The sequence below is a fragment of the Rhinolophus hipposideros genome (assembly GCF_964194185.1).
Source record: "Rhinolophus hipposideros genome assembly, chromosome: 3".
NCBI classification, from domain to species: domain Eukaryota; kingdom Metazoa; phylum Chordata; class Mammalia; order Chiroptera; family Rhinolophidae; genus Rhinolophus; species Rhinolophus hipposideros.
Genome location: NC_138049.1, coordinates 31,371,217 through 31,392,325, shown reverse-complemented (window position 1 = coordinate 31,392,325; position 21,109 = coordinate 31,371,217). Strand labels below are relative to the sequence as shown.

The 21,109-nt window shown below is 36.4% G+C and overlaps 1 protein-coding gene across 2 annotated transcripts in view; it reads left to right on the top strand.

Moving 5' to 3' along the window:
* Positions 1-21,109, top strand: part of LAMA2 (laminin subunit alpha 2) — a 531,205-nt gene that overhangs the window by 165,345 nt on the left and 344,751 nt on the right. For both annotated transcript variants that reach the window (XM_081040014.1, XM_081040013.1), the window contains exon 4: positions 20,851-21,093. In XM_081040014.1, coding sequence (XP_080896140.1) covers positions 20,851-21,093 — 243 coding nt within the window. The remainder of the gene's footprint in view (positions 1-20,850; positions 21,094-21,109) is intronic.

The window sequence follows — 21,109 nt, the reverse complement described above, 5'->3', positions numbered from 1 at the left end:
AGCAATAACAGCACTCTTAATCCAGTTATTCAGGCAAACAAATAAAAGGAAACAAAAAGCCTGGGAATTATCCTTGATTATTCTTTTTCCTTAATGCACCTTATCCACGTTCTGCAAATTCAGCCTACAGAATATATCCTGAATAGAAGGTCTGATAATTACGTTCATGAACTTGCCACCATGCGCTTACACTGGCAGCACTGTACAAACAGCTCGGTAAGGTTTCATAACCTTAGTATATCAATGTCTCACAGCTGTGTTCATGTTGACGTGTGGCGGTGTCTTGCTGAGTGGCGTTCATTACCGTTGTTGCGTGTTTTTGTGTGCAGTTGCGAATATGTCTGAGCTTGAATTAGAGCAACGAACAAACATTCAATTTCTTGGCAACAGTGAAAGTGAAATCAAGGACATGGTAGTTTATGGGGATCAAGCCATGAAAAAAAACGACTGTCCAGATGGATTAAACATTTTTCTTAGGGGAGAGAATGCATCACTGATGAAGAGAGGTCAGGATGGCCAGTAACGCGCAGAACTGATGAAAACATTGCAAAAATTCATCAAATTGCACTTCAAAATTATCCCCTGACTGTAAGAAGCATAGCAGACCAAGTAAATATCAATAGAGAAACAGTCAGTAAAATCTTAACTGAAAATCTTGGTATGAGAAAGGTGCAAAAATAATCCCAAAGGAGCTCACCGATGAACAAAGGGGAGTCGAAGTTTGCCAAGACGTTTTGGAGAGGCAAGACGATGTTTTGGCCCATGTTATCACTGGTGATGAAACGTAGGTGTACTAATATGACTCTGAAACAAAGCATCAACGTGCACAATGGAACTCAGCCAATTCTCCATGACCAAAAAAGTTCTGTCTGTTCAAATCAAGAGTCAAAACGATGTTGCTAACCTCTTTTGATATCAGAGGGATTGTTCATTATGAATTTGTACCAACTGGACAAACAGTTAACCAAGTTTGCTATTTGGAAGTGCTGAAAAGGCTGCATAAAAAAGATGAAAACAACCTGAACTTTCTGCCAACAATTCATGGCTCTTGCATCACGACAATGCACCAGCTCACACGGCACTGTCTGTGAGGGAGGTTTTAGCCAGTAAACAAATAACTGAATTGGAACACCCTCCCTACTCACCTGATCTGGCCCCCAATGACTTCTTTTTTACCCAAAGATAAAGGAAGACATTTTGATGACATTTAGGACATCAAGGGTAATAAGACGACAGTTCTGATGGCCATTCCAGAAAGAGTTCCAAAATTGCTTTGAAGGGTGGACTAGGCACTAGTGTCGGTGGAGTACTTTGAGTATGACCATAGTGATATTCAGCAATGAGGGATGTAGCACTTTTTCTAGGATGAGTTCACGCACGTAATAGTCAGACCTCGTATAACACTTATTGTCATCTGTGCCACTAGCACCCTAGTCAAAGCCACTATCGTCTCTCACCAGGACTACTAGAATAGCCCCCTGACTAGTCTTTCTGCTTTCACATCTCCTCTTTATAGCCTACTCACCAAACAACAGCCACATTCATCTTGTAAAAATATGCATTGGATCTCATCGCCCCTCTGCTCTGAATCCTCCAATGGCTTCCTAACATACATACTGTGTTTTCCTGAAAATAAGCCCTAGCATGATTTTTAAGGATGACATCCACTGAACATAAGCCCTAATGAGTCTTTTGGAGTAAAAATTAATATAAGACCTGGTCTTATTTTCAGGGAAACATGGTAGACAAAATCCATACTCCTTGCCACATCCTATACAGCCTGCATGACCTGGCCTTGTGTGCTTCTCCAGCACAACAGCTGACCCCAATCTATTGCTCCTATTTTATTCTAGCCACCTTGACCTTCTTGGGATGAATGAAATTCATCCTTGCGTCAGTTTCTTTAAACTTGCTATATCCTCTGTTTTAAATGCCCTTTCCTTAGATCTTGACATGGCTTCATCCCTCATGTCAGCAAGGTCTCTGCTCAAATGTCACTTTCTCAGAAAATCCTTCCCTGATCACCATCTGTTTTAGAATCTTCTACCTAAAATTGCGTTACGTATTCATTTACCTTATTTGTTGCAGTGGGGGTCCTGAAAAACGTTTAACTGGCTTGCCAGGGGATAAAAAAAGAAAAACCCTGATTTGTAGTGTTAGCCAGTTTCTATGGTGTAAATATTCCCATCAGAGCTGATTTCAAGTTACCATGATGTCATTTGACAAGGAATTGGATAGAGATCCTCATAATAGGCTTTTTGAAAGCCAGTGCAAGCTGGCTCCAGCACACCATTACACCATTGGTGTAATGCCTGTTTTTCTAGACTACAAAGCAACTTCGACATGAGAAAGCAACTTTGTTATCTTCACCACTGTATTTCAACACCTAGATGAAAGACTAGCACAATAAATAATCCATTGCTCAATAATGTTTCTAGAGCAAACTAATTCCAGAACTAATCAATCTATTACTCTGTGGGACATTAAAATATGTATAGAAGTGCAGAATATTAGAGTCTGTGTTAGGAATTTTGGAAAGTGGATTTGATTGCAGGAATGAGTCCTTCCCACCCTTCTTAATCAAGGAGCCACTGCAAATGCCATTTGAATATTGCCTCTTAAACCTTCCTAAAAAGGTTATTGAGAATGTGGACACTTAAAGAGATTCTGCTCCTAGTTTAATAATTTCATTTTTGTGTAGGCTGCAAAAATTAATCTGAATTTAGTCCAGTATGCGGTGTACTTTAAGTATTTGATGCACGTCTAAAATGTTGATGTCAAGAATATCTACAATTCAAATCATGACCTTCTTTCAGTTTGCATTATAATTTTACAGTTCATGACCTAGACCCAAAAAAAGGACTACCTTAAGAATTTTATTACTCATACTGCTATTCTTCACGTCTAACTGTGATGATACTTAATAGTGTCTTATGTTGCACAGGCAGAAAAATGGAAGTTTCCCCCACACAAACTATATGTCAAATCTACTTTTAACAAGTGTCCATATTTACGACCTGTTGTTAATTGTCACTACTTATAATATCGTTCTATCCTCACTGCAGACATGGAGCTTAGGATAAGAAAAAGTTAAAGCTCCATCCTTCGTACCTTTTATAATGCTTTGCTAATAGCTGCAGTTATCTAGCAACATCCACAACATACTTAGATTTAACAGAATCGTGACTTCATAGTGCAGCACTTTGTTACAGTGTTGTTTATGGTGTCTCTGTTTACAGTTATCCTTGACATATGCATATGGTGGAATTCAGGGGTGTTCTGCTGTCATTCGTTCTCTGCCATAGATGGATTCAGTTTATAGTATCAGATTCTCCTATTAATGATCTTGAAGCTTTACCATTTGATATTGAGTAATTGTAGTCAAACTGCTCAAGAAGCCGTATGGATTATTAAGTTTTATGCTTTTGGTATCACAAAGGAAATAGAGCTTAATACCGTATTGGTGAAACACTACTTCTGTTTCCCAAAGATATATTGTTCTTTGAGATTTGTGTCTAGACATTGTTATTAAATGTTCCAATGAATAGTAATTTCAGAATCAGGATTCAAGAACACATTTTATCATACTTTAAATGTAAACGTGTGTGCGATTTTTCTAATGAAGGCTTTTACATAAATTAATTACGTAAAGGAAGGACATGCTTCCTTTAAATGCTTATGGAAGGACACTTGGTACTATAGAAAGTGTTCAACATCATTTGTTCCTGTTCCTATAACCATGACTTTTTGTGGCTTTTTTCATAACCTTTTTAATTGGAAGGATTTCAATGTCAGAAGATTGTTCTATGAAACGTCTTAAGGTTTTCTTTTTTTCCTCCTGCAGTCTCAGTCCTGGTTTGATTAGCCTTGATTTTCTCTAGTGGTGAGGGTTTAAAAAAAAAAAAAAGGAATTTTTTATTGAGGTGAAACCAATTAGTCCTACATGGTGAGCTAAGTCCACGAGCAGTCAAACTTGCTAACAGGGCTTTTGTTTGTGAAGGTCATATAGAGGAGACAGTGAAACGCTCAGTGTTCTGTGTATGCTATGGAGCCTTCTGGAGCTTCAGTAATCTTGCTCTCAGCACCTCGTAACTCATGTTTGACCTGACATTACCCAACTTATATTATGATTTGGTCAATTTCTAACAAAAAGAAATCAGGAGAAATCTAGGCAGAATACAAAGAGGGAAGAATTTGCAGGGTGGTTTTTGTAAGAACTTTGTCATATTGTCCTCTTAAAATGGTAGCTTTTCAGAGTATATTCATAATTTTTTGGCACTCGGTCCTTAGAAAATGTCTATATGGTTATGAGTGTAATCAACTATCCTTATTTTTAAATTGCAGCCAGAATGACATCAGGGTTTAAGGCTTTCTAATTTTTCATTCCCTTTATACTCTTCACTTCACTGGCAAGTGAGGTCACCTCTTTAAAATTTGAGGTAAAAGGTAGCTTGATAAACCTTGGCAGAATGCTGTCTTTTGCAATTTTTTATTTCAGAAGAGAAAATGTGGTTTAGACATATTTAAGATTGTTATCTTAATAGAAGTTCCCCTCTGTCTATGATGAGAGATGTGTCATCTGTACTTATTCATGTTATATGGTAGTTAGGTAGGTTCACCCTTTAGGTACTTGTAGAAATCATCCCATGGAGATAGGATGACTCCATAAGAGAAGCTGTAGGCATGAGTCTACAGGCTGAGCAGAGCTGTTGAAGTCAGGACCTTCTGGATATCAGTCACTGGGTTGCCAGGAGTCAGAACTGACTTAATGGCACATGCACAGAAATCACCTAAGACATTTCTTAAATCATTTCAGAAGTGGTATTCTATTTTTGATTACCTGTGCAACTGAATATTAAAAAAAATTATTAAGCATCTATTATGTGTAAGGCATTAAGAGATATTTATAGTTTTCTCCTGCTAGCAACTTATAATTTAATTTGGTGGTAAGAGAAGGACATCATTTTTTTCTTTACAAAGCAAGATTAAGTTGTCATAAGAGATGTTCAGTTGTTAGTTTGAAACATAAAATGGGATGTAAGAAGGTAGTTAGTTCAGAAATTAAGACGTGGGAAATATCTGTATAAAGAAGTTTGTTGAGAGATCAAAAACAAATGGCGGCGTGAGGTGAGCCTCTGTAACGCTCCCCTGGAATTTACAACGAATCGGACAACAATAACTCCACAAAGGACTCCTTGCACAGCAGACAGGCAAGACAAAGAGGCCAACTACTGAATTCACCTCCAGGTGGGTGAATCGCGCGAGCGGGGGAGGAGGGAGAGGAGAAGTGCGGAGACGGAGCCCCGCGGGCGCAGGACACAGACCTAGCTCAGTGCTGGGAGCCCGCTGCTCCCGGAACTACCGCCGCTGCGGGAGAGGGAAGGACTCGGACTGCTAGGGCTCCGCTTACGGCCCACAGGGCTGAGGGGGCAGCATACAAAACCGCTGAACCCAACGCTCGCTCACGGCAGACCTCGGAGCAAAGACTGAGGGAAGAGGGCTGAAATCGGTGGTTTAAGCCCTCACTGCCAAGCGGAGAACAGAAGCCTTAGGCACGGAGACTAGCCGCCCCCTCCCTACCCTCCCAGAGCTCGCCCCGCCCCCACCTGCCCTGTGCTAGAAGCCATAAAGTAGCAGTGTCAGATCAAAGGACAGAATATTTGCTGCTCTGAGAACTGTGGACCACAGACACAGATTCACAGCTCAACTAGTTCCGGCAAAGGGGAGGGAGCTGTGGAAGCAGGACTGGCTGTGGTGGTGGTCGCTGCCATTGCTCTGGGCCACCTCTCACAACTCACCCCGCCCCTGGCCCCACCTATCTGGGCGGATCCCTGCAGGAGTAAACAGAACTGCTGAAACAAACGGGCTCTGAATCTGGTGCAGAAAGAGCTTTGGAACTCCAAAAGCTCTTCGTATACCTATCAACCTGTTGCAGAAGACACTCCTGTAGATGTCTAGGAAGAGAAATAGTAAATCAGTGATTGCCATGAATAACCAAGGCAACAAGATAGCTCAGAAAGAAAGTGAAAAGTCTCCAGAAAAGGAACTTAGAGATATGGACCTTTGTGATTTAAATGACAGAGAATTCAAGATCGCAATTCTGAAAAAACTGAACGAGATGCAAGAAAACACAGAAAGGCAGTTTAATGAACTCAGAAACACAATCAAAGAACACCATGAGCATTTTACAAAAGAGATTGAAATCTTGAAAAAGAACCAAATAGAATTTCTGGAGATTAAGAACTCTATAGAAGAAATTAACAATAAAATATCCAGCTTAGGTAGTAGAGTTGACCAGATGGAGGAAAGAATCAGTGACATCGAAGATAGGAACCTGGAATTTACACAGAGGGAAGAAGAAAGAGACTTGAGACTTAAAAGAAATGAAAGAACTCTACAAGAACTTTCTGACTCCATCAGAAAGAGCAATATAAGAATAATGGGCATACCAGAAGGAGAAGAAAGAGGGAAGGGAACAGAGAATATATTCAAACAAATCGTCGATGAGAACTTCCCAAACTTGTGGACAGAACTGGATCCTCGAATCCAAGAAGCAAATAGAACACCTAATTACCTCAATCCCAACAGGCCTTCACCAAGGCACATTGTATTGAAGCTGTCTAAAATCAATGATAAAGAAAGAATCCTCAAGGCAGCCAGGGAAAAGAAGACGGTAACTTACAAAGGAAAGCCCATTAGATTATCATCAGATTTTTCAGCAGAAACTCTACAAGCTAGGAGGGAATGGAACCAAATATTCAAACTATTGAAAGAGAGAAATCATGAGCCAAGAATAATATATCCAGCAAAGATCTCCTTTAGATATGAAGGAGGAATAAACACCTTTCCAGACATCCAGAAGCTGAGGGAATTTTCTAATACACGACCTGCACTACAAGAAATACTAAAGGAGGCTATTAGACCACCATCAACAGGGACAACTTGTGGCAACCAAAACATAAAAAGGGGGAGCGTAAAGGCCTGAACTGGAATATGGGAATAGAGAAAGTAAGCGGACTGAAGAAACTGGAATACTCTAAATATCAAACTTTCTTTTACATAAACTCAAGGGTAACCACTCAAAAAACATCCAAATCTGAAATATATACTGTAATAAAAGAAGAAACAGAGGGAAACATCATAGAATACTACCACACAGAAATAACAGACAACAACAAAAAGGCAAAGGAACAATGGAGACACAGCCTTACCAGAAAACTAAAGACAGAATGACAGGAAATCCTCACATATCAATAATCACCCTAAATGTAAATGGACTGAACTCACCAATAAAGAGACACAGAGTAGCAGATTGGATCAAAAAACTAAACCCAACCATATGCTACCTACAAGAGACACATCTTAGCTACAAGGACAAGCATAGACTCAAAGTGAAAGGGTGGAAATTGACACTCCAAGCAAATGGTACCCAGAAAAAATCAGGTGTAGCCATAATGATTTCCGATGAAACAGACTTCAGGGTGAAAAAGATAACAAGAGACAAAGATGGACATTTCATAATGGTAAAGGGGACTATACAACAAGAAGACATAACAGTCATCAATATTTATGCCCCCAATCAGGGAGCACCGAAATATACCAAGCAACTACTAACAGAACTAAAGGGAGAAATTGACCAAAACACAATTATACTAGGGGACTTAAATACATCATTGACAGCTATGGATAGATCATCCAAACAGAAGATAAATAACGAAATCGCAGCCCTAAATGACACATTAGAGGAATTGGACATAATTGACATATATAGAGCACTTCATCCTAAAACATCAGACTATACATTCTTTTCTAGTGTACATGGAACATTCTCAAGGATAGACCATATATTGGGACACAAAATCAGCCTCAGCAAATTTAAGAAGATTGAAATCATACCAAGCATATTCTCTGATCACAAAGCTTTGAAATTGGATATCAACTGCAAAAAGAAAGCAGGAAAAAACACAAATACATGGAGATTAAACAACATACTTTTAAAGAACGACTGGGTCAAAGAAGAAATTAGAGGAGAGCTCAAAAGATACATAGAAACAAATGACAATGAAAATACATCCTACCAAAATTTTTGGGATGCCGCGAAAGCAGTTTTAAGAGGGAAATTTATATCATTACAGGCCTATCTCAAGAAACAAGAAAAATCCCAAATAAATAACCTCATGTTACACCTTAAAAAACTAGAAAAAGAAGAACAAGCGAAACCCAAGGTCAGCAGAAGAAAGGAAATAACAAAAATCAGAGCAGAACTAAATGAAATAGAGAACAAAAAGACAATAGAAAAAATTAATGTGACAAAAAGCTGGTTCTTTGAAAAGATTAAAAAAATCGACAAACCCTTGGCTAGACTCACTAAGATAAAAAGAGAGAAGACACTAATTAACAAAATCAGAAATGAAAAAGGGGAAGTTATCACGGACACCACAGAAATACAAAGGATTATCCAAGAATACTATGAAGGACTATATGCCACCAAATTTAATAACTTAGAAGAAATGGACAAGTTCTTAGAAACATATAGCCTTCCAAGGCTGAATCATGAAGAACTGGAAAATCTTAACAGGCCGATCACCAGTAACGAAATTGAATCAGTCATCAAAAACCTTCCCAAAATCAAAAGTCCTGGACCAGATGGCTTCACCAGTGAATTCTACCAAACCTTCAAAGAAGATCTAATACCAATCCTGCTCAAACTCTTCCAAAAAATTGAAGAAGAGTCAGTACTCCCTAACTCATTTTATGAGGCCAACATTACCCTGATACCAAAACCTGGGAAGGACAACACAAAAAAAAGAAAACTACAGACCTATATCTCTGATGAATACAGATGCTAAAATCCTAAACAAAATTCTAGCAAATCGAATACAACAATGCATTAAAAAGATTATTCATCACGACCAAGTGGGGTTCATCCCCGGGGCACAAGGATGGTTCAACATTCGCAAATCCATCAATGTGATACATCACATAAACAAAATAAAGGACAAAAATCATATGATTCTATCAATTGATGCAGAAAAAGCATTTGATAAGATACAACATCCATTTATGATTAAAACACTTACTAAAATTGGTATAGAAGGAAAATACCTCAACATAATAAAGGCCATATACGACAAGCCCTCAGCTAACCTCATAATTAATGGTGAAAAGCTGAAGCCCTTTGCTCTACGTTCAGGAACACGACAAGGTTGTCCCCTATCACCTCTGCTTTTCAACATAGTGTTGGAAGTCCTCGCCAGAGCTATCAGGCAAGAGAAAGAAATAAAAGGCATCCAAATTGGGAATGAAGAAGTTAAATTGTCACTCTTTGCAGATGACATGATGCTATACATAGAAAACCCTAAAGACTCCACCAAAAAGCTATTAGAAACAATCAATGAATATAGTAAAGTTGCTGGCTACAAAATCAACGTACAAAAGTCCATTGCTTTCCTATATACCAACAATGAAATCTCAGAAAAAGAGATAGAAAAAACAATTCCTTTTGCAATTGCAGCAAAAAGAATAAAATACCTAGGAATAAACTTAACCAAGGATGTGAAGGATTTATATGCTGAAAACTATAAGACATTTTTGAAAGAAATTGAAGAAGACACAAAGAAATGGAAAGACATTCCGTGCTCATGGATTGGAAGAATCAACATAGTTAAAATGGCCATATTACCCAAAGCCATATACAGATTTAATGCAATCCCCATTAAAATCCCAATGGCATTTTTTAAAGAAATAGAACAAAAAATCATCAGATTTGTTTGGAACCACAAAAGACCCCGAATAGCCAAAGCAATATTAAAAAAAAAGAACAGTACTGGAGGTATCACACTCCCTGATTTTTCCTTGTACTACAGGGCTACAATAATCAAAACAGCTTGGTATTGGCGGAAAAACAGACACATAGACCAATGGAATAGAATTGAGAACCCAGAAATAAAACCATATAAATATGGACAGATAATTTTTGACAAAGAAGCTAAAAACATACAATGGAGGAAAGACAGCCTCTTCAATAAATGGTGCTGGCAGAATTGGATAGCTACGTGCAAAAGAATGAAACTGGACTGCTATCTGTCACCATGTACCAAAATTAATTCAAAATGGATCAAAGACTTAAGCATAAGACCTGACACAATAAACTGCATTGAAGAAAACATAGGTACTAAACTTATGGACCTTGGGTTCAAAGAGCATTTTATGAATTTGACTCCAAAGGCAATGGAAGTAAAAACTAAAATAAACAAATGGGATTATATGAAACTGAAAAGCTTCTGCACAGCAAAAGAAACTATTGACAAAATAATGAGGCAACCAACTGAATGGGAGAAGATTTTCGCAAACAGTTCCTCTGATAAGGGGCTAATATCCAAAATATACAAGGAACTCATGAAACTCAACAACAAAAAAACAAACAACCCAATTGAAAAATGGACAGAGGACCTGAAGAGACATTTCTCCAAAGAGGATATACAAATGGCAAATAGACATATGAAAAAATGCTCAACATCGCTAATCATCAGAGAAATGCAAATGAAAACCACAATGAGATATCACCTCACCCCAGTCAGAATGGCTTTCATCAACAAAACAAATAGTAACAAGTGTTGGAGAGGCTGTGGAGAAAAAGGAACTCTCATACACTGTTGGTGGGAATGCAGACTGGTGCAGCCACTATGGAAGGCAGTGTGGAGGTTCCTCAAGAAATTACGAATAGAATTACCATATGACCCAGCAATCGCTCTTCTGGGTATCTACCCCAAAAATATAAAAGCATTTCTCTATAGAGACACGTGTACGCCAATGTTCATTGCAGCTTTGTTTACGGTGGCCAAGACATGGAAACAACCAAAATGTCCTTCGATAGATGAATGGATAAAGAAGTTGTGGTACATATACACAATGGAATACTATTCGGCGTTAAGGAAAGATGATATAGGAACATTTGTGACAACATGGATGGATCTCGAGAGAATAATGCTAAGTGAAACAAGTCAGACAGAAAAAGCAGAGAACCCTATGATTTCACTGATATGTGGTATATAAACCAAAAAGAACAAGACAAACAAATGAGAAACAAAAACTCATAGACACAGACAATAATTTAGTGGTTACCAGAGGGTAAGGGGGTGGGGGGGTGGGTGATGAGGGTAAAGGGGATCAAATATATGGTGATGGAAGGAGAACTGACTCTGGGTGGTGAACACGCAATGGGATTTATAGACGATGTAATACAGAATTGTACACCTGAAATCTATGTAAATTTACTAACAATTGTCACCCCAATAAAATTAATTAAAAAAAAAAAAAAGAAGTTTGTTGAAATATTCATCGACATGAAAGGTATTATTATATAAAAACCACATTAGACAAACGTGGATCTATAAACTTTTTCCATAATTTACTAGTCATGTGAAGTGGAACAATTGATCTACTATATTAATTTTCCATTTCTGCCATAATAGTTTTGCTTAAAACAACACAAGTTTATTATCTTACAGTTTAATAGATTAGAAATCTGACATGAGCCTTACTGAGGTTAAATCCAGGTGTGGGTAGGATTGGATTCCCTCTGGAGGCTCTCAAATCCATTACCTTGCTTTTTTCTAGTTTCTATAGGCTACCAGCATTCCTTGTCTCCTGGCCCCTTCTTCCATCTTCAAAGCCAAAAATGGGTTGAGAACTTCTCTTGTTTCATCACTCTGACCTCCTCATTTTCTTTTATTTTCTATGTTTAAGGATGTTTGTATTTCTATTGGGCTCATATGTATCACCCAGGATTACCTTCCCATCTCAAGGCGTTTGACTAGATTATATCTGCAGAGTCCCTTTTGCCATCTAAAGTAACATATTCACAGGTTCCAAAGATTACGATATGATCTTAATTTTTGAGGGACCATTATTCTTTTTGCCACATCTACCCTCTCCCATTGCAATTTTCTTATCAGTTCCTACCTGTCTCATAAGTCTCTCATTATAATAGCAGAAAGAAACCTCTGTATGCTGAAATGCCTGGAAAAAACAAGTCACTAAATAAAATGTTACTTTCTCTACAAAAAGAATTATTAGGAGATAAAACATTGGACACAGCTTTGTTAAGGAAACTTGAATTGTGAAGAACCACAGCAGGAGCACCCACACAGGGCTTGGCGAGAACTTCAGATAGTGCTGTCTTCTGAACACGCTTCTGCCTTCACGTCCTCCTCTCCCATTGTTTACTTTCCATTTTAGGCAAAAGCTATATTAGAAAAATACATTTTTTCTTTTTAAAAACTTCCTGAATTATAAATAAATACTATTTTTCAACAATAAATAGTTTCCAAAAGGGGAAGAGAGCATAGTCAAAGACTGTAGAGACTTCAAAGAAGATGAGGATGGAAAGGGGGAAAGTTTTATATATATATATATATATATATATATATATATATACACACATATATATGTATGTATGTATATATATAATATTATATAATAAATATATATTATATAATAAACATATATAAATTTTATATGTAATAAATATATAATACTATTAATATACATATATTTATATATATATATATGTATATATATGTATATGTATGTATATATATATATGTGAGTTTTCCAGCCAGGTTGCTTGCAACTCTTCTGAAAGTGATTAAAGTAGGTTGGTAGGTGGGTTATGGACCATAGGGTTGGCAAAGTAATAAACAGAGGGCACAGGCTATTGTTAAGAACATCCCTAGAGAAGGACAAGAAAGGGGGGCAATATATAAGCATGAAAATAGCTGATGTTATTTCATTTGTAATATCTGGAAATGAGTATGTGTTAAGTGACTCTGATCTGTTGAAAGAATTCAGGAGCCAAGATCAGAAAGTTTCATTCTGTCTTTGATTTGCTATTCTGCACTGTTAACGTTAGATGCCTAACTCTTCTCATCACTACAAATCTTTGCTATTATTCCCCAAATGCTTTGAACTAGAATGATTCATTCATGTCTGCAATGTCATAAATTGGAGAACATGTAGGTTCTTACCCTGGTAACTACAGAAGCACAAAAACAAAGGCAATGCCAGGTTTTTCTCCAGGGTGAATAAATTTTAGAAGACAAGCTTTAAACTTCCACTTTTCTGATTGTCTGTGATTCACACCAATATTGTGCTCTGTGATGGCTTCATTGAAAGGACTGTCATGTTCTATGGGGGAGTCAGCCTACCTGCTCTTTTACACTAGCTGGTGTGACATCCATGCTGTGCCAATGGCTTGTTCACAGGAGGCAGGTCAATCTTTTGAAATCATAGATTGTTTCATATGAGAGAGAAATATGTGAGGAGAGAATATATGTCAAGGGCAATGCTAAAGAGAAAATGCTTGTCTGAGTTTTACCTGTAGCTAACGTTGTTAAAAATGATAGCAACTTAATGAAGCATGGAGTACGAAATGCATTAATAAGCTGAGGGAGGACCTTATTCATTCCCATTTGGGTTCTATTCACTCATGTTACCAGTTTTCTTAAGACTGGACTAAAATTTTGATACTTCTGGGCTAGCAATATCCTTTAGAGTTGATAGTTAATTTGAAAGTTTTAAGATCTATTTCTTGAGCTCAGAATGCAGTGTAGTCACAGTATGAATCAGAGTTCAAGGTTCATCAAGATAATAAAGAAAAGGCATTAAATGTTTACTCTTTAAGGGCAAGCACTAAATTAGCAGTACTGGTAAAATCATTATGTAAATGAGAATTATTTGTTTATTCAAATGAGATGTATTAGTAATCTTGTTATACTGATTATGAAAATTTCACATCACATGTATCCCTGCAGTGCTGTTTAAATGCTCCTTTATAGTATGTTGTGTAAACTGATAAATTTAGAGATTTGCTTTTAATTCAGGTTCACATTTTTTGGCATGACTGCTTTATAGATGGTGCTCTGTGGTTCCATCCCATTTCTGGAAATGTCCAGATGTGTGTTTTGGGGATGTTAGTGGAGATGTCCCTTTTGTTCTAAAGAGTAGCATCCAGTATAACTGCAATTTTCTCCATGTTGCTTTTTTATTTAACAATATATCCCTCCATTTGTTGCCCTTCCATCTCAGGTTTTCTTGGCTATTCGTGCTGTTTAATTCTTCCAAATCAATTTGTCCAGGGGGGAAAAATATGATTTTTAATGAAAAATGAAATTACTTTACATCTATATATTAACTTAGGGAGGGCTGAAAAGTGACATTAATTTTCAGTGCTAGGAGTTGAGATTTTTCTCTTGCAGTGTGAGGTAGAGAAATCCTTCAAATACTCATGAGGAGTTAGGCAATGATTAAAACCCTTTTAAAAAACAATTTCACCAAATAATTGAACATTTTATCTTCAAAGGATTATCATTAGTCATCCAGTTAGATTACTGTTTCTTAGAAATTCTGAAGTGGTAGAGCAATTCATTTTCAAATGTATAAACTTTGCATGAGTTTAATGTGAGTATAAAAAATCTGTTTTAATTGAGGGCAGACTGTTTCTGTCTCTCTGGCAACATGGGAATCACTTATCCTGAGGAGAAATGTCTCATTTGCTTACCTGCAACTCATTAGGTTCACATGCAGCAATGGTAGTATACACTTGGGGATGGGTGGGGAGAATAAATGGGCTGCACATTGTAACTGAGTGACAAATACAAATCATTTCAGTATGTGAAATTATTGTAAATGAATTTCTCTGGAAGAAAGTACAAGTGCCAAGGAGACTGTTCTTTTGGACTCCCCATTACATTATTCTATGGTTTTTGAAATAAGTGTAAATTTACAAGGGCCATAAAACTCATCCAGAAAGTAATAATTGATGTATTTTCAGGTTAATTTTTTTAAAGTTTAGATTATCATTTAAACACATGCTGGAACTTGGCTTAAACTTAGGTTTAGTAATAGTATTATCAAAATCTATATGATTGCCTCTTCAAAGAATTTTTAAGATTATGATGAACCATTATTTTCTGTAATTGCTTAGAAATGTTTAGTGGGGAATAAGAACTTAGTGACATGTGATTCGGTAGGGGTGGATCTTTGAATTAATCTTTTGTTGTATTTGGACTTTCAATGAATTCCCTATGTTCAACCCCATGTTTAACCCCTGGTTCTGGTCAGACCTGCTTCTATGAAGTTCTGCTGGATTTTCCCCCGGGGCAACAGCCAACTGTTTGAGTACTTTAGCCCATGACCTCTGCTCTCCTTCATCAGCCACTGTCATGGACCTTCCAGAAAAATGCTGAACTTCCCTCATCTCTTCTCTTTGTTGCTATTTGTTTTTATTTTATTTCTTTATTTTCTCTTTTGAAGTCTCAGGGGAAAGACCAGATACCATGTTTCCCCCAAAATAAGACCTAGCCGGATTGGGTCTTATATAACATATTAAAATAAGACTGGGACTTATATTAATTTTTCCTCCAAAATCTACATTAGAGCTGATGGACTGGCTAGGTCTTATTTTCGGGGAAACACGATAGTATGAACTACATCCATCAACTCCAATACAGAAACATATATACGTTTCTATAAACCATCCCTGATTATTCCAATGGGTACTATGCTTGATACCTAATGATTTCTAGGATCCTTTCTGGTTCTGATATTGTGTAACTCTCATTATTTTCTGAAATCCAATATACCTATATGGATAAATAAGAGAATTTGACAAACACATTATTAGAACTAAGAATGCAGAAGAATTTTCAAAATATATTAGAGATGGCATCACAGCCCATGGAAATGTTAAAATGCATATCCTGGGCAAGAGAAGTTTCTAGAATATTGCAAAGCCTCTTTCAAAATTAAACAGTTTTGTTGTGTAGATTTTCTATAGGAAATTCACACACAGATAGTCATGTGTGAGAGGAGACGGGACTCAACAGTGGACAGAATTTAGATGGCCACATGTTATTCTCTTGAGAGATTAGAAAAGAAGAAATGCAAGAAGGTAATTAAGGTCAAGTCCTATGAGAAGGATAAAGTGTCATCTTCTATAGAGAGTGAATCTATTAATATTTTCATGGCTTTCTCGGGGATTGGTTTAGAGGAAACAGAGGTCCATAGCTTTGTTATATTATTAAGAAGTCATATTTTTGGCCTGGTTCTCTTAACTGTGTGCCAGTGACACTCAAAATGTCTAAAAGCTATGCTGTACACCTGAGACTAATATAATGCTAAATTTCAACTGTAAATTAAGAAAGAAAAATAAAAGCCTCAGTAAAATCTCCAAAACACTATTTTTTGGTAGCATTTTTCTAGTCCTGTGATTCTTCTAAGGACAAAGGATAAACTGGGATAGAGTTATAGCAGGGAGTATTTATAAAAAATCCAGACCTAGCAATTCATGAGCTAGAAATTGATTCTGGATATCACTTATCTACATGGGTGATAGATGGCTAAGATATTCAGCCCTAGGGTAGTACAGAGTGGCCAAAGTCCCTAGGATGCTCACTTGCACCTTTGAGGTCTCTTTTTACCCCAGTGCTGTACCTATATCATATCTCAGCCGTGGTATGAGAAAATTGGAAAACGTCATTGTATACGGTTGTCATTGTATGTTACTGTGTTTCTCCCAAAATAAGACCTAGCTGGACCATCAGCTCTAATACATCATTTGGAGCAAAAATTAATACAAGACCCTGTCATATAATATAATATAATTAATATAATATAATATAACATAGTATATATGATATAATATGATATACTATAATATAAGACTGGGTCTTATATTAATTTTTGGTCCAAAAATTTTCGGGGAAACATGGTACTTATTACTTTGGGACTGAGGAGTCTTTAGAAAGACACTATTGTCCAATTCTACCCTAAAAGAAATCAAGTTTTTAATGTGCTGCTTATTATAGCTGAAACATCTAATGCAGTTCTGCAACAATGAAGTATTACATAATATTTTGTTAGGTGACATATAACTGGAATATGAAATAAAAAGTTCACTTTGCTGTGTGTAAAATATGAAACATTTGTTATAATTTCAAGTTATTTTGGATTTATTCTTTATGCACTAAGTTTGTAAAAAGTGCCCACCAACAGTGAAAAATTTGGCAATTGTTTGTTGATATCTAAGGTTCATCAAAGCCTATTCACTATGGAATTTTTGTATTTCTTACAATGAGATGTTTGCTTTCCTTGTTGCACCCCATATAGGTTAAGGTTTTATTCATGTGGAAATAAAGTTTTATGACTACTGAGTTTGAAGATTCTTTATACTGAAAACAAAGACATAGTTAATTAAATAGCATAGGTACAGTAGAGAATTATTCTATTAGGATCATTAAAATTGGAGTACTTTGAAAATCACTGTTAAAATTTTCACAGCCATTCTCAGATGCCTTCAAATAATACTTCTATTCATTGTGATTTTCAATAATGCTGTCTACCATATTTTAGAAAGTTTATTCAAAATACTACTACATGCCAACTAATTTAATTAACTTTGTATGAAATATGGAAGAATCCATAGAAAATAAATGAAAAAGGGATATTGTTTTGAAATGGGACTCTTCTAATATTCTCTAAGGAAATGACTGCTTTTCCATATCACTTAATGGTGGCTGTTATATTGAATTATAGGAAGAGTCTGTGGGGTTTCTAGTATAACTGTTTTCCATGGGCTTCATCTATTATTTCAGAAACAACACAGAATCTCCTAAGTCATGTATCTATATTGTAGCTCCAAAAGAATTTGGCCCCTTCCTACATTTGCTTGCTGAGCTCTCTTTTAAACAAAATTATCAGTCATCTCAGTGTATTTTTATTCTTTCTATCTTATTGGGTACCTGTGATCTCTAATGTTTTGCTTTTTTGTTTTGTTTTGTTTTCTATTAAAAAAAAGAACTCTCTACATTTTTTTCCTAACAGGAAAGATGTTAATTTGAAATATTTATACAGACTTTTTTTTCTCTGCCTAGGAAACATGTAGTTTTTTGTATTCATTATCTCAGTATCTCTTTGGTTTTGACTTTGAAAAAGAAACATTGGGAAACAGAGGATCAAAGAATTTAAGTAACTTCTCAGCTCACAGAAACAAAATAAGATGAACACTCAAGCAATGCATGTCTTAGTTCCTGCAAGTGACAAAATGGGCTGGTATTGACTGAGATTCAAGCTCAACAACAACAACAACAACAACAACAACAAAACAGTGTTAAGCTTATAAAAATAGCATGGATGCCTGTTACAGTGATTTGGGTTATTCAACTAAATCTAATAAATATTGAATGCCCATTATTTCAAACAGATTATAATAAAGATTATAGCATCTCTGACCTTTAGGAGCTCACAGTTTAGTTGTAAAATGATTCTTTATCATTTTACCAACATTGTCAGAAATACTTTAGGATTACCAGAAATTAGGAGTGGTGTTTCATATTTACGATAGAGACAACTATCTCTCTGTGTTATATGAGGTTAATCGATAAGTATATTCTTCAACAAATTTCTTTATGAAGAAATTTCATGTGAATGAGTTGTTGGATATGGAGTGTCTAAAATAATTCCTTATGAATAATACCTTAAAAATGCAGAAATAGCAAATATTTTGAATAACAGTTGATGGAATGTGTTCCATCTTACTCCTAATATTATCCTTTCCATACTTATTTGCTGTAATTTTTATTTTAAAAGTAATTTTATAAAAAACTAAGATATTTATGTTAATTAATTAATATAGTAGGGTATTGGATAAACAGTAAAAGTTCTCCTCCTTCTCTCCTTGATTCCTTGTTTGCAAATCCCAGAGGTGACAGCTTTAATATATTCATGTATCTTTCCCCAAAAGGTCTAAGTGTATTCAGGTATTTATATGCACAAACATAGATAAGCGTGTCTATCTACAATTGTACTTACCTGCATATCACTGTAAATATAGATTCATAATATTTCCCTGGAATGATATTCAATAGAACAGAGCAGTCATAGTTCAGACAGATCAGAACAGATGTCTTGGCTGTTCCTTGCTATGCTGAGGTAACCAGATGGTCTCAGGGGAGAGGAGGCATTTGGTAGGCTTGGGCCGCAGCAATTCACCAACAAGTACAAAATTATTTAAGTATTTTAACCACCATTTTTTCTATAACTGTGCCTAAAAAGCATGGTTCTTCCCTCACTGCACACAAGTGTGTCCGCCTCCAAGTAAAGATCTCAGAAGACCTCAGATCATTTCAAAAGACCTCCATCAGAGCCTCTCAGATTCCCCCTTCATACCAACTTTTCATATTTATAAATTCAGCCCCTTAGAGTTTACCACAGGTACTGTACCTGTCATGTCCATGTCAAAAGTATAAAGCAGATAAAATTTATTTCTAGTACACTCCTTTCAGGATTCCCTCTGTGGCCCAGCAGACACTTGAATCACATCATAGTGGGTCTGTTCTCCCAAATGGACACTTCCAGTGACCCCGATCACTCAGAACTTAGAGCTGTTAGTCTCCCCACATCTCATAGCATTTACTAAACATGAACATTTAATGTCACTTTATTAGTACTGTGTTTTTTGTAAGCCTCATTGTGATAATATATTATGAACCCATGGATGGTGGGGTTGTAAAATAAATTAATTTGTATCTATCTTTCTACTCAGGACATTGCATTTAAATATTACTCAATGTTTCTACATTATTCTTTTGGACTTTTGGACTGCATTGGTAAAGGCACACATATGCACTATCACAAAACATTCAGAGTATTTATGTTTTCAAATTTTATGTAGATGTGAAAATAAATGATTGCCACATTAACCTCTGTCGCCACTCTGGAGCCTTTCTTTATTAAACTCCCCCCACCCCCCTTTTTAAAACACATTTACCTCCTGTACCAAAGGTACAGAAACCCTTCATTTAATATGTTTCAGTTTTAGTCAGTTGTCTGCTATATTAGAAGTTCTCCTCCATTATTTTCTGTTTGGGGGTATAGAGGAAATGACATTTATTATTCATTGCCAAGTCCTTTGCCTGGCACTTTCCACACATTTTTTCACTTAATCCAAATTGTCTCTCAGTTGAATACTTATTATTGACCCTAATTTACAGAAAAGGAAGCTAAGAGTTAGAAAAGTAAAATAATCTGCCCAAGGTCACATAAATGCTGAGGCCACAATTAGAACACAGGACTGTGTCTCCAAAACCCTATGTTGTTTTTGCTGCACCACACTAACTTCATCTAAGTATTAATTTTCAAAGGTTTAGGTAATATAAATAAGCATATTTTCTAAACCATCGAGCACTATCATGCACACATGGAATTTCTAACTCATACTTTATACTAACACAGTAAGATGAGTAAATTGGTATGTCATGAATGCTTTAGGTCAGGGATGTCCAAACTTTTTTCAACGTTTTTCACCAAGGGCCATATGCAGTAAAATACACAAACAGCCGGGCCACTCACTCGAGGTGAAGTACGTATTGCCTCATCTGGTTTATTTAAGTAAACTAAATATATTTTTGGAATTTGCTGCCGGCCAATACAAAATGGATTGTGGGCCGCAGTTGGCCCGTGGGCCGCAGTTTGGACACCCCTGCTTTAGAAGATCATGTTTATAATGGAACTTTTAAAAATTAGGTGAAATGATGTCAATGAGTTGTTAGAGAACTAAAATCAAATCTTAGCCCATTCCTTTTAAAGACATGGCTGTCAAAATGTAACATCCCATCTTCACAAAAAGGTATTAAATATTAACACACAACAGTAAAATCATTTCAGAGAACATAAAGGGTTTGGAATAAAATCTGAAATAAAATCTATTATAGCATTAAGCCTGACATTTGATATAAAATGGTGAGAATACTTTGGAATTCAAAGGTGCACGTTGTTGTGACTCTTCTACAGGTGTTCCAGATTGCATATGTGATAGTGAAAGCAGCTAACTCTCCTCGGCCTGGAAACTGGATTTTGGAACGCTCACTTGATGATGTTGAATACAAGCCCTGGCAGTATCACGCTGTGACGGATGCAGAGTGCCTGACCCTCTACAATATTTATCCCCGCACTGGACCTCCATCATATGCCAAAGACGATGAGGTCATCTGCACTTCATTTTATTCCAAGATACACCCCTTAGAAAATGGAGAGGTAAGATGAGAAAACT